We start from the raw sequence: 25,991 nt of genomic DNA on the forward strand, positions 1-25,991 counted from the left end.
TTACACTGTATATTTTTAAGCTTCCGAATTTCTTTATATTTTGCTGATTGTAATCAACAGTGATTGCTAAACATTTATGTGTAGAAATAGCTTAGAATAACCTTCCCATTTCAAATATGATAGAACAAGTCCAACTGTGACTGAGAAATGCTTGAAACTTAAAACTTGAGGTCTATTAAAACTTTAAAACGTTTGCGTCAGGTTCGTTTGCCTTTCAACGCCCGTGGAAAGTCAAAGTATGACAGCCACAGAGTCAACGGCAACATGATGCAATGATCATTATTAAACAGATTTATTGTTCATTTTATGCCATCCAAGTGATAAATGCAAAATGATGAAATTAGAACTCTGTTATGATGATACAATCTTAGAAGAAAGGGTTCTATATAGAACCTTAAAAGGTTCTGTCAGGCACTTCATATATATTAGGTTTATATATTTAGTTTTAATTAATTTCGTTTAAATGAAAAAAAAATATTTATTAAATAGCTAATAACCATATTTCTTCCATAGAAAAAACAAAACAAAACAAAAACAAAAAAACGGATAAACATGAAAATCTTATACAATTATTTAAGACATTTCTCCTTAAATATAATGTTTTTGGCATAGAGGAGAGTCCTTTCCCGACCCCAACCCCTTCTCTCTATCTCCCACATCATGTCCTGTCTTCTCACAAAATAAAATGAAAATATGAAAAAATAAACCTTTATAATCGAGGGTTCTTTAAAATCAAGAGTCAGGAACCCTATAGGGTTCTATACTGAACCCCATTGAACCTTTTTTTCTAAGAGTGTATAATAGTTAAAACTACTTGACTTGTGTCCCGTTGATTAACTTTCCAAAAATGTAATTCGGTGAAGATATCTATATGTACATTGTCTTTCTCATAAACTAAATCATGGCAAGTCCGTAGTGCCTCATCTCTTCGTATACATTCTTACGCTTTTTATTCACAATAAATAATTTTCTAAACAACTTTCTAATAAATATAAATCTATATCTCAACAATAATGATAGTCATGTATAATTACCAGTTTTGAATATACAAATGAACCCATTTTGATTCATTTACCACAATCCATATGGATGTGCTACTGCATAAATGCATTTTGCAAACGGAAATCTTCCTCTGGGACGCTTCATAAGGAGTGGCTTTCATAACTCCGCTATTAGAGGGGGTGTAAGGACATGGAAACCCGTTCCAGTGTGATCTAGTCTCTTAAATCATATCTTGGTCAAGTATGAGCCTGGCACCAGCCCAGTGTGGCCGTCCCTGTCCACCGTCCACCAGCCGTCTCCTCCCTGTTCCACCACGAGCAGAACTTCCCCCACAGAGATGGAGAGCTCATCGGTGCCCTGCACACACACAGGACTTCAAGGGTAAGTTCACCCAAACATGAAAATGATCCCATGATTTACTCTCCCTCAAGCCAAACCTTCGTATTTATGACTCTCTTCTTTAAGCCAAACACAATCTGAGTTATATTAAAAACATATCCTGGCTCTTAGAAACTTTATAATGGGAGTGATTGGTAACTTGGATTTTGAAGCCCCCCCCAAAAAGGCGCATAATCTTACTAATCTCTTGTAAGGCCATTTTAATAATATTTTCCTAGTTTTTTTTATTTTTTACCTGAGCTACGTAGTCATACTGAGCCTGGTATGTGGCGCTCTGAGAGACCGCACTGTTTGAAGTTCCTTGTGGATATACAGGAATAGAAGCATACACTCCATCTGAGTCGGCTGAAAAGACCAAATTAAACAGATCAATGACAGTATACACACACACACACACACACACACACTAGTGGCCAAAAGTGATGTTGTCCGGCCTAGGAAAATTGACATCTTCACCCTTTTTCGAATATTATTTGTCAGCATATTGCGCAGTTGTGCTTTGAGTCAATTGTTATATTTGTGATAATAATGCAATGAAACATGGCAAATTGTGCGGATTTCTGGCCATGCAGTCATACAAAGAATTTATGAACACAAGCAAAAACAAGAGAGAACCAGTGAAATATTGTCGTATACCAACTGATTTTGTTGTAGTCAATGTATGCTTTTTTCTTTTGTCCATTGTAAAACAACCTGTACCTGTAGTTTCCCCTTTTTTTAGGGGAAGATAAATACCTTTATTAATTTGTTCTTACTTCATATTTTGGTTTTATGATGGTTTAATCAAACTTGTAGGGTCATTAAAAACAAATAACATCACTTTTGGCCACTACTGTCTGTCTGTATGGATAGACAAAGATAGATAGAGACATGTTGACAGCAACTAACAAATAAAATGTATTTTTAAACACATAAAATAATATTGTATTAGGAAAATAATGCATAAAAAAACAAACAAAAAAACACTACCCAAATCCTATCCAATGAAGTCATAGGGTGGGCTGAAGTGGCCCCTGGTGGTCAATAACATTTGTGTCTACAGTAACTACAAGATGAAGATGGCTAGAATTTAAAAACAATGTAACGTGCAATTTGAAATCTATATGAGAGCTGACAATGTCATTAATATGCTGTAATATGTACCTGATGGTGGTGCTGATGGCTGAATACAGTCATTACTAGTCTTTGAGCCAACGGCACAGTTGCCTTGCAAGAGATTTGAAAACCTTTCAAAAAAAAAAAAATCAGCGTGAAGAGACATTAAAAGTGTTCATACCGTAATTTAATGCGAGGTCACAAGCTATCTGGATAAAAAAATATTTTCTACATAAAGGCCAGATTGAGATAATGTATTTACTAATAACCACAAAACAACAAATATGTTTTTTTTTACTTGTTAATGCACTTTATATGCTCAATACAGAGCAGTATCACACCTCAGCCTTGTGTAGCACATCCGTTTGCTGCTTTATGTCTTACTGATCTCTAAAAATAGTACATGTTGTTCCATTCATTTCTGTTTTCTGTCAGCATGGCAAATACATAGGTAATGTAGTTGTACATACACATTGACATACAGATCCAGCAGTGGAAAACAAACCTCTTTATCACACCTCCGCCGAAGCGCGTGATGCCGTTGCTGTCCGTTGCTGGTTCTCTGTCATAATAGTTCTCAAACACAATAGGCGCTACAGACACAGATGGAAAGTTTCATTAAGCAAACCCTCCTCAAAACTTCTTCCGAACTATATCATCAAATCATATGGTTATGGAACTATATGGGCGATTTGTGAAGTTTAATACAATAACCCAGTGGAAACAATGGCTTTATAGTGGAAACAATTACAATAGCTGCATAAAAGCACTGACCTGAAGGAGTGGTGCCGGTACTTTTCGTCTTGATGAAAGTGCTTATGTCTTCCGTGATGTCACACATTTCTAGAACTGCTCTCACCTCCTCGTAACACTGAATAACAATGAACAGTCATTTGACAATATGGCCAACACTTTGGTTTTGTTTTATTGTTTTTTTTTTTTTTACAATTACAGAGGTCCCAAAACTCTGAGACCACAAGTGAAATGCTTAAATGTATAATTTTTATCATTTAATACCACATTTTTGATACAAAATGTTGCCTTTTCGCTTTAATGACAGGAAACTAAAGTCATCCAGCATGATTTGAGAATGTTGAAAAAGTTCAAAGGATCAGTGACAAGTTTGCTTAAATTAAAATAATTAATATAAAGAATAATACGTTTTCTACTCGTTTTACATAATATCATTTCGTTATTTTAAAGGGATAGTTCACTTCAAAATTAAAATCCTGTCATCATATACTCGCCCTCAAGTTGTTTCAAACCTGTATGAATTTCTTTCTTCTGCTGAACACAAAGGAAGATGTTTAGAAGAATGTCGGTAACCAAACAGTTAACTGGTCCCATTGACTTCCATAGTATTTTTTCTTTCCTACTATGGAAGTCAATGGGACCAGTTAACTGTTTGGTTACTGACATTCTTCTAAATATCTTCCTTTATGTTCAGCAGAAGAAAGAAATTCATACAGGTTTGAAACAACTTGAGGTTGACTCAACTTAAACAACTTAAACTATCCCTTTAAGGCAAGGTAAAAAATGAAGGCCATTTACTCCTCGACAGCGATGCGATGGAAATATACAGAGCTACCGCAAAAAAGGAAGTTCAAACACAAAATTCTAAAGATGGCTGTGCGCTTGTTTCTCTGCCGCATAAGTTCACAGGTCTACTTCTCCACTTAATCACAGTAGCCTATTAGAAAATGATTTTGTATTAAATGTTTTCAGAAATATGCAAACGAGGCATTATCTAATTAAATATGCACTAATTTGCATGTATTTGCTGAACAGAAATCTAAATAAAGCCAGGTTCAAAATGTTTGTTGACATGCTGTATATAAGAGTTAAAGGTTATACAGAGGGGGATAAATCAGTAATAAGTCACTCCATAAATCAGTAACACTGCCACAAAAATATATAGATTTTTTTACAACCATTCACCATTAAATGTTATATAAGCCAGGCGAATAATATATGAACAAACCTCTCTGTAAAAACCTTAAGAATGTAATAGGAAATAAACTGGAAAGTCTGTATTTAAGTGTTGCTCATTTTTAGCGGGGAAAATGTATAATTTGTAGAAAACAGCGTTTAAAGATATGTATTGTAATTGTAAGGCAAAAAGATAAAGTTGGTAACACTTTGCAATAAGGTCCCATTGGTTAATGCATCCATTAAGTACTATTAACTAACAATAATAAGCAACATATTTGTTATAACTATTTGTTAATCTTTGTTAACATAGTTTAAAAAAAAATACAACTGTTCATTGTAAGCTCATATTAGATCATGTCCATTAAATCATATTTTGATTTCAATAATGTATTAGTAAATGTTTAGATTAATAAGTGCTTTTTTATAGTTAGTTCATTGTTTACAAATGTTAATAACAAATAGAACCTTGTTGTTAAGTATTACCTCAAAATAAACACTTTAAATGTGTATTTTGGATGTTTTTTTCCTTCTAGTTTGAAAGAAGGCATGTTAAGAAAGCAAAATAGCCAAATATCAAAACTGACCAGTGCATGGAGAGAAAAAAACTATGGCTTTGCCTGTAGTGATAAAAAATGTGAAAGAAAATCAGATTTTCAATACTTTGAATTCGATTGTATTTAATAATATCGGTAGCTATTATTAGTGTGATCTATGAAAAAGCTTCATTACGTAATACTGACCTCATCTTCTTTGACACATTGCATGGAAAAGTGGTTACAGTGGACCCAAATAGCATTCCTCAAAATATTAATACGATCATCTTCCTGCTGCTGGAAGACCTGGAGAAATAACATCATGATGTACAGTAAATACGCCTACATGCTGTCTGTCAATTTTTTATTTTTGGGTGAACTATCCCTTTAAGTAGAGTAAATGGTAAAGTCTTTGCCAAACTTGTCAGTGGGACACATGATGATCAGAATTGGTGTTATGGATATACTTATTTGAATAAGCCAAAACAAGTTTCTTGTGCAGTTTAGTTTCGCATTTGAGGTTTGTGTGGTGCAAAGTATGTAAAACAGAGAAAAGGGAAGTTCATTTTTAGTGTGTTCTATGTGGTTCACAGCTTCAGCAGAGAGCTTTTTCTAAAGGACAGATAGTCGAGTGTGTGTTTCTCTTTACCTCACATGTGCATTCATGAGTGGTCTCCCATTCCTGACGAACCTTATCCAGCTGCTCTATGTTTGACATGTACTGTTTCTCTGTCAACCGAGAACAAGCATCAGCCTCATTGGATTTCCAGCAATTGAAATCTTGCTCGAAAGTATTTGAATTGTGCATTTTAGGCATTACGAGCGTCTTTTAATGCGTTTCTGGTTCAGATGTATCAATTGATTACTTTTGCAGTGCAAGCAGTTTTGCTGAAATGTGTGAAAACAAAAGCGTATTTCAATTCTCACCTGCATCCGCGGACGCGTCCCTGCACTGCTTTGCTTTGTTTTGCATCTATTGTGGAATAGAGCACAACATTGTTTTAAAATACTCTGTATCAAACAATATAATTTGAACCAAAATTTTACATTTTTATGAGAACTCATTATTGGATCAGGAAAAACTTGGGGTCAGTACATTTTTTTTTACGTTTTACAAAGAAGTCTCTTATGCTGATCAAGGCTGCATTTCTTTGATTAAATAATACAGTAAAGACAGTAATACTGTGAAACATTATTTTCTATTTTAATGTTCCTGCGTCCCAGCGATCAATCATTTTATCCCGTAAAACTCATATTTGATCATCAAAATTAATTTGTTTACCTGTGAAAATAATTTCTTCATGCCTTAAAACAGCTTGAAAGTAACTCTACACCCTTGCTTCATATAGTATACGTGGATTCATGAATATGCAAATTAGTCACCGCCTCCACTCACACGAGCTCAGACTACCCGATCCCCTCGCTACACAATGCCAGGTGGAAATATTGGTTTAGTCCAGCCATATATTATTTGAACCAGAAACAGATTCAGAAGAGGAAGAGTGAATTATACAGGGTCGTCTAAAAGTGGATGTATCAGAATGGTAATGCGTTTAATGATATGATTAGGTTATCAAACAGCTAATAATGTGTTGCTAATGTACACAACCCATGTTCCCGTTCGCCATCTCAGAGTCAGACAGCTGCCTTCTAAAAAACAGCATTCTTAGAAACACTTTGAACATCATAGAAAGGCCTCGCCCACACGTTGACGGGATGTTTGTGATGGTGGGAAACAGGGGTAGCCTGGGAAAACCCTGACGAACTTCCGGCAAATTTGAGATTTGCTCTGCAAGTCCGTCTGGCCAAGAGCCCATTTCCAATTTTTCCAAATCGAGGCACCAATCACAAACGCTGAGGCGGGCTTTACACGATGGCGATCGCTCTGATTGGTTTTAGGTCTATCCAATTGACCGTTCGCAAAGACCCGCCCCCCCCTTAGTTACTGTCGCTATGTCCGACAAGCTACGCCGCTCTCACGCCACACCGTGTTCTCACACAATGAAAAATACATCGCGGAGCAGAGAGGAGACTGACAACACACTGACAGACAGGACAGACCAGGTTACTTTTGATATTAAACAAAGTCTCACCTTTCAAATGTGGTCATTTTTTTAAAGAAATTTAAACAATAAATACCGTTTTGTGGCTCTTTAATGTGTCTGACAGATCGCTGTAGAGCATCAGTTAAAGCTGCTCGTGAACCGATCATCTCTTCCTTGTTCATTTATAGCATATTATAGGAATGTTGTTTTGACCGCGGAAAGGCGTCAGTACACTCCATTTTTCAAGTTTAAATCCTCCCATGTTAATCTACTAACTCTCCTGACTGCTTTGTCGGACAAAATGGCGGATGGCGAAGTATGATTGGTCAGATCACCTGTCAATCAAACTCCCTGTGAAGGGTCAATTGCGCCCAGAGGCATTTGAGCGACGTCCGTTGGTGACGGGCTGTGAATGAACCTTCCCCAGACCCACTCAGTTACAACTAGCCTCGACCAGGCTAAAACAGGGGCGGTTTCAAACCAAATTATGCCCATAATAATCCATATTTTACCTTCTCAGATTGTTTAGGGGTGACAGTGGGTGTACTGTTGAGCTTCTCCGCAGTCTGTTCAGCTTCATCAGCCTCTTTACATCTCTGTTCATACGCCCTTTTGGACTGGGAGAATGGAGAAGTACAGGGTTATTATGGCACTGCTCACAATGATGGACAAGTGAACCACAAATGACTTAGCTAAATATATTTAAATCAAATTTAAATGAATATGGAGGAAATTTTGAGTCTTAATAGTAAATAATTAATAATAATTTGTTACATTTACATAGTGCTTTTCTGGGTACTCTAAGCGCTTTACATATGAAATGGGGAATGTCCTCAATTACCACCAATGAGCAGCATCCACCTGGATGATGCAAAAGCAGCCATATTTCACCAGAACACACACCACACACACACACACACAACAGTTTATTGGTGGAGAGGAGATGGAGTGATGAAGCTTATCAGTATATGGGGATGATTAGGAGGCCATGATGGTAGACGGATGCCAACTCTTTTTTCAAAGGACGCCCTAGGTTTTTTTTAATGACCACAGAGAGTCAGGACCTCGGTTTAATGTCTCATTTAAAGGATGGTGGTGAATTACTTCTTAAATCTTGATTCTTGGGTTTGTTTTCTCACTCTATTGCGTCATGAAAAGTCACAGAAAAGGCAAGAATAAAACTTTATCTACTTGAAAATTGCTACTTTCATGTAATCTCACTCAACTGCTTTCACTGACCCACATAGACATATACAATCAATCTGCTCCGAATTAAACTGATAAATAATTAATTAATTCAATGTAACCACCATCAAGCAACAGGAGAACAAGGCATACAGTAAACTAATGGAAAACTAAACTTCCTTTTATATAATTCATTATGCTGATATCACTTTTTTTTTTTACTTCCTCCAAATACTGCTTCTGCTGCTTATAAAAAACAACAACAACTATTATACCATAATCTCCATAATTGTTTATGTGATCAGATATGACATTAGATGTCCAGCTTAATTGAAGATTGCAGAAATTCAGTTGATTTTGTCTTTAAGACATTATGATTTCTGAAGCTGAAAACGGAACTCACATTTATGGAAGTTCGTTTCTGCCACTGAATTAAAAATAAAAAAGGTAATTTGCCACTTTTTATCTCGCAATTCTAACTTTTTTCTCAGAATTGCATGATATGAACTTGCAAGATATAGTCAATCTTTTTTTCCTCAGAATTGGACTTTATTACACACAATTGCAAGTTTATGTCTATAAACTCGGAATTGTGAGAAAATAGTCAGATTTACGAGATTTACATTACATATTTAATATACAAGTAACATATCAGAAATCAGCATCTTAGACATTTAGAATGTCATCAAACTTAAGAAAACCAGGACATGAACTTTTGCCTTAAAAACATACATTGGAAAAATAATTTTAAAACAAGAGAAATTAGATACTGATAATAACACTTCAGTGGAACACTTCAAAGCGTGCCAAAACACTCACCAAAGCGCACACAGCTAGGCGTTTTCAGCTGGCTAAAACGCTTTTAAAAAATTAAAAAATTAACATTCATAAAATTATCTCATGATGGGAAACCCTAAAGGTTCCAAGGTTCTTTATTTTCTTTTTATAAGAGCGCAGGGACAGTCCCGCTGACAACCTGTTGTGCTTTTGAACAATAGTGGAAGAAGCTCATTAATAACTACTCATTCGAAACTACAGTAGGCTAACTACCTTTCATTTAGTGGCTATCATAACCCGCATCTTTAACCACTAAGTCAGAAAACCACCTTGATAGTTCCTGACTAGAACAGATAGTCACATCCCCTTTCACTCGTTTGTTTATCAAATCAGATCGGTTTTTACAATGCTATCTGAAAATACTAAGTAACTTCAGCCTTCAACGTGTCCTCGCCTCAGTCCTAACCAAACATACGCTTTTGCTTTCTGAATGTGTCTGATGTACCAAGACAAACGGAAATGCATCTTTTTCAGCAGTCCGTTTCAGGAAATTGCAAATATATGAGGAACAGAAAAAACCCCAACATTGATAGAATATAGTCTGTGTTGGTGGGAGTGAACAGAAGTGTGCAGGCGAGAAAGAATACACTTTTAGTAGAGAAGTGAGACTTCCTGAGGTGACAGTTACAACATTTTGAAGACCCATCCCCCCCCCCCCACACACACACACACACACACACTAGCTGCAAAGAGTTGAGCTCAAGCACTGATGATTTAAATCACTCTCATTTCTCCCTTCCTCTTCCTGATATTCTGCTTTCAGTTTGTATTAGGCAAATACATGATTCACTGAGTAGCCCATAAAACTAAGTTAGACTCACCTCAGTGGTTTTCTTATGTAATGATACTTTGATCTTCTGAACCTTTTCCATGACCCCTTCAAACTGTAAAAAGAAAACATTTTGAGAAGTCATTTGAATTCTTGAGCTTTATAGGCAGCACCTATTTCAATAAATCAAGAAGCAACTTGGTTTGGGCAAAAATACTGTTACTTATTGTCCGCACTTGTGAGATAGTTTGCGGTTCTGCGAGGTTCGATTAATTAAAGCATCGCATTTCACCTTTTTCCGTTGCTCCTTCTGTCGCTCTCTGAACTGCTCCATTCGCTTCACCTCTTCACGTAACATCCCAGAAAGCTGAATGTGCACATTTCCAATGTTCTCCATTTCTAGGATAGAAAACAGCATATTCGTGAGTGATCTTGAAGGTATGGGTTTAGTATATTTAGTATTAACTGGATTGTATGTAATCTGGATTACGTAATCAGACTCCAAAAATTATATACTTGTAATTAAATTATATTACGTTTTAAAATACTCATAATCAGACTAGTTAAATTTTTATTGATAACATGACTACTTAAAGGGATAGATCACTTAAAAATTAAAATTCTGTCATCATTTACTCACCCTCAAGTTGTTTTAAACCTGCATGAATTTCTCTATATTTTAAAGAATGTCAGTAAACCAAACTTCCATAGTTTTTTTCCTACTATGGAGCTCAAGGGGTTTGGTTACTGACATTCTTCAAAATATCTTCCTTAGTGTTGTTCAGCAGAAAAAAATTAATTCATACAGGTTTGAAACAACTTGAGGGTGAGTAAATGATGACAGAATTTTCATCATTTAAGTGATCTATCCCTTTAATATTCACAAAATGGCAGTGTCCTTTCTAAAACAGCATATCGCTTATGTATGTTCAGAAAGTTTCCCAGTTTACACAAGTCAGAGGCCACACAGCATAACAAATAAAATAATAAAATGATCAATAAAATAATTATCTTTTTTGTGTTTTATTTTGATTGTTTTTTATGGTTTGATTTTATTTGTATGGTTTAAATAAGTATTACCTTTTCATAAACCCTCTGCAGTTCCTTTTAATGTTGCAATTTCCTGTTGTAATGTAATGTTTAATGCACTTTATTTTGTTGATGACAAATTTTCCACATTTTTTTCTCTTTGTATTTTTATATCACTACAGTACAAGATTATCTTATTCAAATCTATGTGATAAACAAATTAAGGCTAAAAGTAAGGTCAAAAGTAACAAAAAGTAGTCAGATTACATTATTGTAATTTAATAAATTATGTTACCAACTAGTTTTCAATTTGTCAGTAATCTACCCAGCACTGTAGTATATTTAGTATGTTTTATATTCTATGCGTGTTTGTGAACACTCATTCTGATTTTTAAAGCAAACTAAGAAAATGATCATATGGGGTGTTACTTACGGACTTTTAGTTGATCAAATGATGCCCTCAAAGTGCTACAAGACCAAATCAACAAAATTAAGACAAAACAATATTGATTAGTATACAAAATATTAAAACCAGAAGACGATGTTAACATAAGTAAATATATTAAATAATGCATAGTATTTGCTTACCCAATTTCACTTTGCCCTCCTGTCTTGCGTGAAATAGTAATCAACTCCTTGCCGTATCTTTCCTCTGCCATCGCCCTATGAGCAGAGGAATGTACTATGTTAACCAGTACCGCTTTACTAGACCATAACACACCAATGCTAATCGGCGTTGAAGAATTTTCCAGTGTTACCTCATTTTTAAAAGCTCTTCCATATCTTTGCAAGCTCGTCGCCCATCACATAGCCTCTGGATAAGCGCATCATATCCAGTGCTGCTGGTGAATTCTGGGCCCTGGAACCAAGAGGATTAGATTTCTCCAGTACCATAAAACAGCAACAAGATTTAGGTTATGGGGGATTGTGCATCTCAGCTTTAATCCTGAATCCCTGTGAAGTTTCTGGGCTCTACTTATAGCACTGTTTATAAAAATTAGGCCTTATTTGAAGAGTTGATATCTATGCAAAAAAGAATATGTGGTACCAGACTGTCTAAGGTGGTTAAACAGTTTAATCATTAACAATGTGCAACAATATTAATAAACATGGAACGCTACAGGTAATAAACCATTCTTATGTCAAAATGACTATTGTATGCACCCCTAACACTGAATAGCACTCGCGTGGCTTTACATGCAAATCAACCCAGAAGTCGCTCTGTAGATGTATGCTCCGACAAAACAGATCAAAGCTAAAAACAGGGTAGAGTGGGCACACAGTCAGCCGTTCAACAGGAAGCCTACAGATCATCTCCATGACACAACAACGGAATGTCTATATATATAAACCCACAAATATAGAAACTCTTTTTGAGAAAGGCAATGACAAATATCTTACTCTTAAAAATCATGTCCAAAATAATTTTAGAGAACATCTCAGAACTGTCAGTGCAAATCTAATCCAGCATCTAATCCGAACCCACACGTTAAGAAATGAAACGATGACAGATTATAGTTCAATTTGTTTTATATACAGATACACTAATTACGGTAGCACTTTATTTTACAGTCCTGTTTCACTTGAACATACTATCGACTTATTGTAGTAAGTTAGTCCTAACTAGGTACTAACCCTGAACCTTAACTTAACCCATGTAGTAACCTTACACCATACTTTGTGAGTAAGTATATTGTAAGTGTACGTACTGTAAAAGTGCAACCCATAATTCCTGATGCAAATGAATAGAAATGACAGTGCACCAAAAATATTGAGATTTAGTAACTCGTCATATACATTCTTTAGGTAAGGTAAGGTAATGTGATGCTGTTAGACACATTAATAATCTACCCTGTCAATAATCATATTGCGATAATACATCAAGCATCTCCTAATAGTTCAATGTATCATGTCAAAATAGCTCAACTCGTTCACTTACCCAAAAATAATCTTTGAATTGTAACGGTGTCATTCTAAAGGCGATTTAAAGTAGTGAGAACGATACAAGCACACAGAAGGAAACAAAGACTGAATTAAAAAAAGTAAAAGAAAGAACAGACAATGCCACACACAGGAAACCGCCGTTTCGCAGCACGCTCGTGGTGCTCAGGTTTGTCTCAGATAAGGAAGCGCTCTCCTTTTCTGTCAATGACCACAGAGAGCCTGCCCTACAGATAATATGCATGCATTCAGCAGCCATTTGAATACTAAATAGGATGACACATCTGAAACGGTGTGTTTTTGGAAAATTTAAAGAGTCAAGCGTCTTTAGGTGTCAAAGAGAGTTTGAGCAAACAAAGCCATAAATCAAGTTAAATCAAGACAAATATTGATTTGATTATCTTTTGACTGCAAGCAACAGCACAGTAACTGAGTTTGATAACTAGTCATTTTATAGAGGGAGCAAAAAGAAAAGTGCATGTTACACAGCTTAGAGCTTAGTTCAAATAAAAGGCAACATCACAGGTCAAATGAGATAATAGCATTGATAAATGTACCAGTGGCATGTTATCAAATAAAAATGAATGCGTAAAAACTCAAGTAGTCTTTCTTTGTGGCACCACAAGAAGTATTTATAAAAGGTTTTAACAATTACAACTCATCATGTGGCACATGGAGCTGCCTGCCATAATCTGTCACTTCACTGTTCATGAAAGTGTCTTGGTTTTTTAAAATCTCTGCCTCTGAGAGCCTTTCATCACCATCTTGATCCATTTCCTTGATGAGGTGAATAGCCTGTATAACAATCAAGAAAAAAAAGATTTAGAATATATTGTTAAAAATGTAAAAAATTGGATGCACGATATATCGGCCACCATATCGGTATCAGCCGATATATGTTCATTTTTAATGTTGCTGTTATCGGCCCAATGAGAAAATTTGGCCTATATATTATAGCCGATAAATAATGAATTATTTCCTTCAGCCGAGACACTTCAGATACGCACTGTTAGCCATACTGGTTATGAATAGCTTGAAATATGATTGGAATCACTTGAAAAATGTGTAGCGCAAGTCTGTCATATAGGCTTCAAATTATAATGCGAAAATTATAACTGTGTGTTTGGGACATGGATTTAATGAGGAGAGACTTTTGTTTTTGTAATCAGGCTCTCAAAAATTATATAAAAATTTGGATTTATATTTATCGGTCAATATAGCGGAATTATTAGTTATCGGTCACAATTTTCATATCGGTGCATCCCTTTTAAAAAAGTATACAAGTCGGCTGGATGACATATTGACTCACTTCTTCTCGTGCCGACCCGTAGCTGTTCGGAGCGACCCAGCGGAGCTGTTCATCCCTGTTGAGTTTTCCATCCTTATCCTGGTCATAGAGATCTTTAAAGCGCACCGTTTCTTCAACCTCCCACTGCGAGGGCTCGTCCTGCTCTTAAACACAGACAAGCAAACATGTATGTTTCTGATAATAATACTGGAAAATATTTAGATGCTAACATCTAGACCTCCCATAAATCTGATTTGTCTGATTTCAAATGAAGCCAGATGTGTATGATGTATGGAAGCACATATCGGTTATCGGCTGATATTAGCATTTTTTTTTTAATGTATTATTATTGGTCAATATTTGATTGTGCATGCTTATTTTCCATATTGTAATCTGTGAAAACTAATAATTTAATAACACTGTCAAATGTAAATAGAGCTGCTGAGAATCGTGATTTTTTTGTTTCAAATAGATTCTCCAATGATGAACAGACAATTAAACAAAACAACATGTGGTTTATTAGAGGTTCTGACAAAATGTCAATTGCTGCCATCCATTTAAAAAAGTGTTTATTTATTTGAAAGTTAAAAAGAAACGGTTGAATGAACGATTCAATGACTCACTCATAAATACAGCCATTCTATACACTGACTATTTACACTGTTATTTATCCCAACATAATCATACCATTTGCTCGGAGATCTCCAATGAATTCACTCAAGCTGATGAATCCATCTTTATCCAAGTCATATTCAGTAAGCACATCTTCAATAGCAAAATCCTGAGGAAAATGCAACCACACAGCACATAGTCATGCACGCATGTTTAATATCAAATCATATTTATTTATGATTTATTGCAGCTTTATTGTATACTTACAGCCATGTGGTCCACCTCAGATGGATGAGTAAATGCAAGGAACTCTGTTAGGTTCAGGCCAGCTGAGCCATCCATATCAGCAAAATAAAAACGTCTTTTTTCCTTTGCATGGAGCTGTAAGTGGATAAAACCATTTTTATTCGTATTTTTAACACTTTTTATTCCCGTTCCATAATATGAAATGCCAATGAATCATGCAACATACAAATCTAAGTGACTCCTCCTCTGGGTCCTCAAGAACAGCATCTTCATCCACTTCCACACTATGACCATGCATGACCATATTGTATTCGTCCCAAGATACCAGACCATCATTGTTTGAGTCAAACTCAGAGAAGCGTTCTTCAGCATCATCCAGCGCATATCTCCTGTACACCCTCTGTATCCATAATGTGATTTCCTCTAGAGAAGCAACGGAGAATGCTTATTACGGTAATTATTACATACACTACTGTTCAAAAGATTTGGGTCAGAAATGGATTCTTTTATTCAGTAAGGACACATTAAATTGATCAAAAGTGTCAGTAAAGACTTACAATACTACAAAAAAATATATATTTCAAATAAATTCTAAATTTTGCTTAATAAATAAATACTTAATATATTCAACAATATTATTGATATAATAATACAATATTATTACTGAATGCACGGACATCGTTATATGAGAATTGAACTAAGCTAGACAATGATTTTTTTTTGCAAAACAGCTTTATAGATGAAATGAACTATTTTAATAATTGATGATCTTTACAACGGAACTAAATCAATACTGAAATTACTTCATTGCATATGCAGCATTTTCCTGTTATCACTATAAAGCTGCATTGACACAATCTGTATTGTATAAAGGGCTATATAAATAAATCCAGGAATAAAGAAATATCAAGGAAATACCAAAGAATCCTGGAAAACCTGGGGAAAAAAATATCACGGTTTCCACAAAAATATTATGCAGTTGTTTTCAACACTCATTATAATAAGAAATGTTTCTTGAGCACCAAATCATAATTTCTGTAGGATCATGTGACACCGAAGACTGGATTAATGATGCTAAAAAGTCAGCTTTGCATCACAGGAATAAATAATATTTTAAAACATATTAAAATAGTAAACACTTTATATTGTAATAATATTTCACAATATTACTGTATTTTTGATCAAGTAAATGCAGCCTTAGTGAGCATAAGAGACTTCTTTCAAAAACATTTACAAAATCTACGTCAGATCATCTGACACGTCTCATGTGTACGTGCTAAAAAATAAATGTCAAGTAACCAAACCAGAACTGACCTGGAGTCAGGTATTTATCAGAGTTGGTGTCAATCTTTTTCACTATCTCCACCAGTCGCTTCCGCTGTTCAGATGGATTTAGTTTCTGTATTTCATCTTTGTCCTGAAAAACAGAGAGAGTTGGTAGACTGAAACTTGATCAGTTTAAAGATTTAAATAACTGTTATAAAGAACCATGCACATAATACCTCAGAGCCAAGGAACATATTTGCATTATGTTCATGGTTATGTTTGACTACATGATCCTCTTGGACAATTTGGCTTCCAGTAGCTCCTGATGCACAACAGGCCACCAGTAATAATAGAGCTGTGTATACAATCTTTAAACCTGATAAACACACACGTACAAACAAATTAGGCCCCATCATTTAAGGGATAGTTCATTAAAAAATGAATAATCTGTCATTAATTAGCTTCTCCCCCTCATGTCATTCCAAATCTGTAAGACTTTCGTTCATCTTCAGAATACAAATGAAGATCTATGTGAATATATGTAAATAAAAGCCTAAATTAAATCTGTTCATCATATAAAGTGATCTTGTCTCTTTAGAAAATGTTGAGTAAACTGCTTAATTCATATGGATTAGTTTTACATTCTCTTTATGAACTTTTGAAGTATCAAAGTGGTAGTTGCGTCGCTCTCAATGGAGGGACAGAAAACTCTCAGTTTTCATTTTTGGGTGAACTATCCCTTTAACAAGATGATCTCGACTGCCCTCTTGTGAGGATGGGCTACACATTCCCATGTCAAATCATCTAACAATATCAACGTTGGTAAGGAAGGAGAATAACAAAGAGGTTTCACATAATAGCAGTGTGTAGCCAAAATATATATTTAAATAAAACTATACGTTACATAACATGTATCTCCTTTTGTGTTATGATGACTTTCTGATATTGTGGAAGGCGCTTTGGTGGCTAACTGCGAAGTATGTTTATGTAAAAAGCAACTAGAAAACGTACAAATTCATGCCAAGGATAACACTCTGTTGTCTATTTATTTAAGGCACCTACAATAAGAATTCACCATACGTGTTTAAGAAACAAAACACTTACTTTCGAAAGGCTGCTTGCTAAAGTTTTGACCTGAGCTTGTTGCCATGGTGCGCTCCGGTCATCTGGACTCTCACTCAGCGTTTCCTGTCTGTACTGTTACCGCCACCTGCAGGCTTGGAGGACGAGCAGAGAAACACCTTAATAAAGTCCCCATGAAATCAAAATGTGCTTCTTCTTCTTCTTCTTTTTTTGGCTTTTAGTATGAATATGTTAACTTTACTTTTATCTAGCTAGTGTGCTCCAAGACAAAATTCGCAATTCGAACATATTTCACAATTTACAGTCTTTCACTTCCACTAATAGACCCCTTTTCAGTTAGTAAACATGGTGACGTTTTTTTGTGGGCGGAGCTTAGGTGGAGGCAGAACAATCCCTCTGGCCGCTTCACTAATGCTAGTTTGCCAGTTTTGTTAGCTTGTTTTTTAACAATGACTGGAGAAAATCCGATTTTATCTTAATGTGCAAGTTCACTCACTGTCCAGGACCGCGATTGTTCTTTGCAAAAGTTAATTTTTACGGACGGAACCAGATTGGCCGACCCGTAGCCTACACGCTCACTCAATGATGGACGATCTGACAGGATTAACGTTAACGCTGCCTCTGGTCGAGTGGCCTGACTTCTACACCGACCCGATAAAGAAACTGAGCATAAAGAGAAACTGAGTGTATATAAATATTTAGATGCCAATAACTATGTACAGAATGGTCACGTACAAGACTTGTGTGGTACGACCCGAGGTTCTGCATATCCAGCGCAAAGAAGACGACGATGTAAAGAGTGACATTACGGTGCAACTTTAATCATGTGAATATTTTCTAGAAATAAAGATTCCAGATACAGCATATTCCGTTTTTAACTATGTATTTGATTACTTTTTCTTACCAGGTTCTTCAAAAACTCTAGTCATAATCAATCAAAACATGCGATACAATTTAAAATTGGAGCCTATACTCCGTCGATTCTAGAACCCAACAACACAACAAGATGACATTTAATAATAATAATAATAATAATAATTTAAGCTTATTATGTAGCTGAATCTGTGCTGTTTTATTATTGGCCGCCTCCAGTTTTCACTAATTTGTTTTGCCTCCAGCTAGTCTTTTGTTGCGTCTATCTTTCTAGTTCATTAAATATTTAATTAATTTATATTCAAATTGAATATACGAACAAAACAAAGTTTAAATACAAAAATCTAAAATAATTACATCAAATCAATTCAAACTTTATTGTCATATGTACAGGAAACAGTCGTCACACAGTAGGCCTACAATGCAATTCTTATTATACGAATCCTCCCAGCAACATCGGACATCAACACCCATAAATAACAAGTGACATAAACGACAAAGAGATATAAATAAAAATGTGCAAAAAGTTAAAAAAGAAGATAATGGAGAAGTACATTTATGGTATTCTGATCTATGTGGCTGTGGGAGGGAACTGAGAAGAATTAGGAAGCAGGCTTTTTAAAAAACTTTTTTATTTATTTCAATAATGTCATATAGGCCTACAGAACAATAGCAATAGAAAACAATGAAAAATATTCAGTAAGGTAAGAGAGAGAAAAAAAAACAAAGAAATAGCGCCATTGTATAGCTAGCCTAATACAGTAATAATAATAATGTAATGCATAGCCTATATAATCGACAATATTAATTTTTAAAGTTTTTTTTTTTTAAATGATCAGTTGTATGAAATATGCTTTATCTTTATCAATTCCATGATCATTGAAGTGTATCGCAATTTTAATTAAGGAAGTAGACAGTTTGGTAAAGCAAGTTATGGAAATTAACGAAGTTGATATGGAAATATAGCCAATATATTATTTGAAAAACATTTTTAATGGAAGTAGGTACATTTAGAAAAACTATAGGCTATCTATCAGTCTATAAAATACTTAACATGGCGGCATTGTTGAGATACAGAAGCAAGCAGTGTAGACATTTGGCTGGGGAGACGAAGGGTTTCTGAGATAATAAAGGTAATATAATATGATATAAATACTTATAACATTACAGCAGGTGGCATCGATGCACTATATTAGTCTGCAATCAAACTAATACAACCAAAACAAACTGTTAGACAACCAAAATAAGCGTGTTGCGTTTTCTGACCTCCAGATGTCGCTGTTTCTCCGCGATCTTTACTCTCCGATCTCCAGCAGGAACTGACGTTTGTGTCTACGACTACATGAGCAAATTTTCCAGCTGGAGGAAAATGTCCAGCGTCAAAGATCCGAGAGTCTGAAGGTGGGAATTGTCATTTATTCACACTAATTCTTATTATGCCGTTAAGTTTACCGTCAGCTCTGTTCTTCTGCCTTCCGGAAGTATAGGATGCTCTGTTTGTCTGAGTATTTGTGTTGTTTGTTTTTCTTTTTGCTTGTGTTTTCACTTTTGTTGGCGCGTAGAGTGCGCCGAAATTCCGAAATATGTGCACAAACATTGCGTAAAGTTTCAGAAACTACTTTCTACGAGAGATATATTGTTTATAAGTGTTTATACATAGTCTTTTGTGATGGTTTTTTACCATGTCGGGGTGTTCGTGGCAGGTTATTTAACGTACTATGCTGACAGCAACTTTTGATTAGAAATATGAATCTGTATTGGTAATCTAGAGACTGTTGTTGTGGTAAAGTTAGCTATTTTGTGTCGCATGCTTTGCATCCATTTATGAACTTTTGTTTAGTTTCTGAAATATCTCTCAAACTGTATCCTTTTTTCGTTTAGATAAGATGGGGTTGCATTTCTATTTGCATCACTACTGTTTGGATCACACTTAAAGTGAACAACATTTTAATCTAAAACGTAATAAAAAGCCCTCTTGAGTTCAGAACAGGTTAATGAAAGTTAGTGATGATGCTCAAGTATCTGCTGCAAATTCACTAACAGTTTTTGCAACACTGGGTGAAGCCTATAACAATTAAACATTAATTCTAATAGCTAATATTTAGTAGCTTATTCTTTCAGCTGTATTTAAAGTTAAAATATTGCTATTTTTTTTTATGAAAGAAAATGTAATGCACATCATTTGCATATTTACTTGAACTGCCATTCCAGTGTTTTTTTTTTAGTGTTTTTTTAAACAAACTGATATAGCACAGTCGATATTGTAATAATTGTAATGTTTCTAATATGAATAGCTCTTTTGTATGCTGCTTTGAGTCAGTATTGTTGAGATAACTGACTGGAGAAGCAGGTTTTATCTTGTTTTTTTGTCCGGCATAACTAAAATAGTCTTGTATAAATGTGTGGATTAAACACTTCAACTGAAGTGGTTGCACATAATCGTGTTGTTCCTGCAGTGTTGCGTCATTGTAGTTATATGCATGAATCATGTGCCTTGGCCCTTGGGTATACTAGCTGAATATGCATATGCAACAAAAAATTTTCAGTTCTGCAATTGTTTTCTGTCACGTAAACCGACTTTATTGTGTCTACTGTAAACAGGACAGATGTAATGACATGTTTCACTCATAATGAGTGCTGTGTTGTCATCTATCATTCATTTACCCTTCTGAACTTTCTCACTGTCTTGGGAACTATCTGTCTTCTCTTGACTTGTTTTTGCAAGTGCTTAGAAAAGCATCTATAACCAAACTCGGGTGTATTTTGAGTCAGGTTTTGTGTTCAGTGCATTTCTGAGTCTTAAAAGTGTTTATCAACTGATGCATTTAAAAGCCATAGCCTATGCATTTTCTAGTTATTAATTTATGTACTTTGAACAGCTGGATTGAAGATCGATAAATCATTTTTTTGGTACAAAAATATATTTTGTTGTCTGTCTTCTGTTATGATTTGACACCATCTTTGAAAGGCTATGAATTTGGGGGATGTCAAATGCATAAATAAGTGATATTTGTCATTGTTAATACAGTGCAGTCAGGCATGCACCCTGAGTAGTGAACCGTTCTCTCAAAAGCTTTTAGCTGTAGCGTTTTGATAAAACCGAGAGCGCGGAGTATGCCACCTGCCTTTTTTCTGACATGAAAAAAAAGAGACGACACAGTAACTAGACACTCCATTGCCCGGTTTCACAGACAAGGCTTTAACTAGTCCCAGACTAAATGCATGGTTGAGTGGTTTTAATTAAAACAACTTGCACTGACTTATCTTAAAATATGTCAAAGTGCCATTGTTTTGTCTCAAGATGCTCACCAGTAATGTTTTTTTATAAGACACATTTTAAAAAGTTACTTAAATGTCCTAATTGAACTAAGGCCTAATCCTGGCTTAATCTAAGCCCTGTCTGTGAAACGGGGCCTCCATGATTTGATCTGCTATAGCCTATATATAATATATATATATATATTTTTTTTTTTGTACAATGTTGAGTTCAGAGTTCTCCATGATTTAATAATATAGTTTTCTAAATATGAGCGTCATCATTTTGCATAATTTGATGCCTTACTGATAAGACATGCTCGGTCTCGTTTGTGAACAATGCATAGTTCCTGTCCTCGATTGTGGTCTGTTGTAAAACGCTCTATAAACGCATACCTCTGACCTCATTACATCAGTGTATAGTTCACACAAAACACGTTTTTGCGGTAAAAAAACGCAAGCTTTGAGACGTTATTTTAACCTGAGCGCAGTGTTTTTAGAATGCAGTTTCATGCACAAGACGCTGCAAAAGACACGTGCGCGATAGTCAAACACGTTCGTGTAGCACAACACTGAAAACCGTGGAAAACGTAGCTCTGAAGCAGTGCTGTCTCGAGAGAGGCAAGTGTAGTTACATTCAAGATAATTTATGAAGAACATTTTTATCACAGGATAAAACTTTTAAATGTGTAATTTTGGAGATCAAAGATGAGTTTTAAGCGATACAATTATTGACTATAGATATTAAGTGCTATTTCTGGGCAAACGCAATCAACTAAACTCTGCGTTGCATGGTGCATAACACCCCTAAATTATGCATTCTTCCTTGCCTTGACTTGTTAGAGACAGATATCTGGGTTTTTCAATCTGTTTCGTCGTCACTGTCACACTGAACATAAATCAGTCCTGCTCTATTTTTGTGAGTTTTTGCACATAATCAGTGAAGCTGTGAATGAGGAGCTGAAACCCAGTTCTGTCTTGAGTTTGTACCTAATTGGTTCTGTTTCAGTTGCAAGCTGGCATGTCCTGGGCCTGCAAGGCACAGGGAAATGTCTGGTATGTGCTTGTAAACGCCATTCACCCATTAAATCCGGAGTTTGATACGCCCTCATTGACCACTCACGTGAACTGTATTTTCCTGCTGACGTTTTGCGCATCTCGCAGTCTAAAGATTTCTCATATCTGAAATTATCAGGATGCTTTTGTCAGAAGAAGTCCCAAACTTGAGATTGTTGTATTGTAATGTGATGTAAGTGACATATTTTATATCTTCCAGGTGCTTACATTTCTTTTTAGTAGCACTTTTGCTCCTGATTTTAATTTAGGAGCACAATCAAAATTTAGGAGCTCCTTCTGATCAAATTAACCTTCTCATTTCAGGGTGATATTCGACTCCTTAAGTTGATTAGTCTACTTTTTTTTGTAAGGTAATTTTTTTCTAACTTAATTAAATGTATGTCATCTTTTGTGAAGTTCTTAAATGTATATTTATAAACGTGTTCAAAATTTTATTAAAACAAATTAAAAATTAGAATAATAAGGCAGAATAAGTTACCAATCAAATGAAATCCGTGTCAACAAAATGAATCTTTGCACTGCAGAGGTGGCACAGATTGACTGATTTTTAAACCCAAACTTACAGTCGGTGGCGGCATGTCACTGAATCATTCAGTCAATCAATTCGTTCAAAATGGCTGATTCATTCAGGAACGAAGAGAGTTAATGTCATGAATGGGTGATTGAATCCATTGACCCAACTTGTTCAAAAATATAAAATGTCTGTGATTGGCTACATTGCTCAACGCTGCAAACCATGTTGTAAATAGAAACCTTTGACGCTCTCCAAACCCACTGTATCAATTAGCTAATTATTAGTTTCGGCTGAGGGTGCACCTCCGTAGAGCCGGTCCTGATTGGATCTGGGGTAAATAATTTTTCACAGTCGCACCCATTCATTTTCAGTCACAAATGCGACTGAAATGTTGGCACTGTAGAGCCCTGTGGTCCTGTCATATGTATTGTGCATCTTTTTTTCAAGCTTCAGTTGCTGCTGAGTCAATTCCCTTTTTCCTGGTGTAGGGTTGCATTCATCCATCTTTTTATGTTTTACTAGGGCTCACATAACAAACATTTGAACAAAAGGGATTAATTTGTTTGATTCGGGACACAATGTCATGCTAGTGTTGGTGCATAATGGATTATGTCCATTACTGTGAATGATAGAACCTTGAATATTTGATTGTTAAAAATAGCCCAGAGCAACTCTATCATTCATATTGACCACTGCCTTTAAAAATAGCACTACAAATGCATCATAGTTTGCACTGAACATGCAATACATCTTTTGAAAGCATTAATGTCCTGAGTATCCAACATTGAAATGTAATATTCTCTCAATTTGCTCCCGTAGGCACCTGTTGTAAAGTTCCCGTCAGAACCCATTGGTCTCCCCATGTACATAGCAAGGCAAAGCTGACACCATGGCCCACTTATCCAGTGGCAATGGGTTTAAGTTTGACAGGCCAGCCTCTCCCGGTGTGGTCCGGCCCAAAGGGATTGTGGGAAAGGAGGAGGCTTTACGCATGGAGGTAGAGGCCATGGATAAAATTAAGCGTGAGAAAGTGCACACACTCCCAGTCACACCGTCTTCTGTTAATCTCCTTCCCAAACCAACGGGTCAAACGTCCACTAGCCGACCAGAGAAAGACCTCATTGTGTTCTGTGAATCAGAAACGCAGAGGAAAGAACAAAAAGACAATTTTGAGGACATCGATTTAGATAAGCTGACCACGGAGGAGCTGGAAAAGCTGCTTCTGGATGACAGTTTTGGCACAAACAAAATGACAAGACCTTCCTCTTTGCTAGGTTGCAATCTCAGTGCATCGTATCCTGGAGGACATGCGTTCAGCCCTTCTTCATTTCACTGGACACCCACTCCGACACATGCACAGACTCCCATTTTCCCCTCTGCTCCTTTCCTGAAGCCTCCATGCTCTTTCCAGAATGGCTTTAGTCCAGCTATGTCTCCCTTTATTAGTCTGCCGGCCCATCCGTCCCCCTTCCTCTCATTTACACCCATACAGCCACCTGCTGCTCTGGCCTACTCACAGCCTGCCGTCTCCCCAGAGATGGCCAAGCTGTTCGACAAAATTGCCAGCACGTCGGAATACTTGAAGAACGGCAGGTCCTCCAGCATGGAAACGGATTTGGGAAGCGCCAAGTCCTTGGAGCCATTGCCTCAGCCCTCAGAACCTCCCAACATCAGCCAATTTGAGTGGCTGGACCTGGACCCGCTCAACAAGCACAAGGAGGTGGAGGTAGAGGAGACACTCTCCGTATCAAGTGGACCTTTCATAGAGAAGTCTGGGAATGCTAGAGACCCATGGGATGCTGTTCTTCAGGATGAGCCTGAAGTTGTGAATAATGGCAGTCCCTCGGCAGAGGTGATGTCTTCGGCAACCCAACTAAGAAGAGCATCTACAGGGGCGGCTGTAGCAAGAAGCCAGTCCCTCAATATACCTGCAACCTCAACGAATCACAGCCCAGGCAAACAGGTAAGAGAAACTTCCTTTCTGCTGACCCAGAACATGTTGGCACATCCTGATTACCACATCCTCTTCTGCAGAGTTAGGAGAACCTGCACTGGGTTTGCAGGAGGAAGTAGAAATTATCCTAGCAAGGTGTCAAACCAGTTGTGTTTAATGCACATATAGTGAATAACTTGTATATAATGTTTCTCAGTGGAATCAACAATACATATTTTCAAAATTGACTATGTAGCAATGGAAAATGAGTACAGTGAAATGTAAAAACCTGTTCTGTGTGAACTGGCCCTATGGCGGTAACTGTCACGCTTTAAAGGGGATATATTTCATAAGCAACTTTTTGAGTGTTTTACCAGTCAAGCAGCTAAAGCACAACAGGCCAATTAAATTGCTAATAATATCAAAAACATACTAATTGACAAGTTAGATGTTTAGTTGACCATCGTTCGTGATCCACCCCGAATCAACAACATAGTATTTTGTAAGTGTCTCTTAGGTTAGTATGTTTAAGAAAGCAGCAGTGCTCTGTGATGTGACAGGATGTAGCAGTTAAAAATGTGTGCGTATGGTTTTCTAATTATTACACCGTGCCAGTGCGGTGAATGTCTTTGCAACATTTTAAGCTCGAGGCGATTTGCCTCTTTTGTTTTGGTCTTGTTCCTCATGGTTGGTTTCTTATCAAACTCAAGGCAAGTTCACAGCTTATGAACTTTCATTTTACCACATCTTATCTAACCCTTTTGCTTTATCGTTGGTCTTTCCTTAAAAATGTTGTCAGTGTTTGCCAAAATAAAGAATGACTTCCTGAGAGGAATGTGCATTGAGTGAGACTTTGATTGCTTTTGGGGAGGGTGTGTAAATGTGTGCTTTTCCCCCCCAGAAATCCCACTTCCCGTTTCTTTATGTTTGTTTCTGACTAGGACAATTGGCTGTTGTCACACATTTCCCACAGAACTTGAAGAATTTGTACCCATAACTTCTACAACAGATCAGCTTTCACTTAAGGATAAAATAAAGAGGCCAGAGGGGTTCGGTCTTTGCACTTCCTCATTTCAA

At 36.3% G+C, this 25,991-nt stretch overlaps 3 protein-coding genes across 4 annotated transcripts in view; 1 reads left to right on the forward strand and 2 right to left on the reverse strand.

The window, feature by feature from the left end:
• Positions 1-269: 269 nt before the first annotated feature.
• On the reverse strand, positions 270-12,900 carry pstpip1a (proline-serine-threonine phosphatase interacting protein 1a). Its single transcript, XM_079620865.1, has 15 exons — positions 12,766-12,900; positions 11,585-11,685; positions 11,415-11,489; positions 11,260-11,294; positions 10,090-10,196; positions 9,850-9,912; positions 7,519-7,623; positions 5,889-5,934; positions 5,611-5,690; positions 5,169-5,267; positions 3,271-3,367; positions 3,002-3,089; positions 2,545-2,627; positions 1,637-1,746; positions 270-1,359 (listed from the first exon to the last, which is right to left on the reverse strand). The coding sequence occupies exons 1-15, from the start codon at positions 12,796-12,798 to the stop codon at positions 1,228-1,230; spliced, it is 1,254 nt and encodes a 417-aa protein (XP_079476991.1). The 5' UTR covers positions 12,799-12,900; the 3' UTR covers positions 270-1,227.
• On the reverse strand, positions 12,636-17,399 carry rcn2 (reticulocalbin 2). Its single transcript, XM_079620867.1, has 8 exons — positions 17,284-17,399; positions 16,416-16,555; positions 16,228-16,330; positions 15,140-15,336; positions 14,935-15,048; positions 14,743-14,836; positions 14,077-14,219; positions 12,636-13,562 (listed from the first exon to the last, which is right to left on the reverse strand). The coding sequence occupies exons 1-8, from the start codon at positions 17,327-17,329 to the stop codon at positions 13,419-13,421; spliced, it is 981 nt and encodes a 326-aa protein (XP_079476993.1). The 5' UTR covers positions 17,330-17,399; the 3' UTR covers positions 12,636-13,418.
• A 2,048-nt stretch (positions 17,400-19,447) lies between these two features.
• pik3c2a (phosphatidylinositol-4-phosphate 3-kinase, catalytic subunit type 2 alpha) overlaps positions 19,448-25,991 on the forward strand; it is a 109,493-nt gene continuing 102,949 nt past the window's right edge. For both annotated transcript variants that reach the window (XR_013798575.1, XM_079620868.1), the window contains exons 1-2: positions 19,448-19,536; positions 23,801-24,944. Coding sequence is in view for 1 of the 2 variants with exons in the window: in XM_079620868.1 (XP_079476994.1) it covers positions 23,871-24,944 (1,074 nt within the window). In the remaining variant the exon portion in view is untranslated. The remainder of the gene's footprint in view (positions 19,537-23,800; positions 24,945-25,991) is intronic.

This window comes from Phoxinus phoxinus, assembly GCF_949152265.1.
Source record: "Phoxinus phoxinus genome assembly, chromosome: 8".
Lineage (NCBI taxonomy): Eukaryota > Metazoa > Chordata > Actinopteri > Cypriniformes > Leuciscidae > Phoxinus > Phoxinus phoxinus.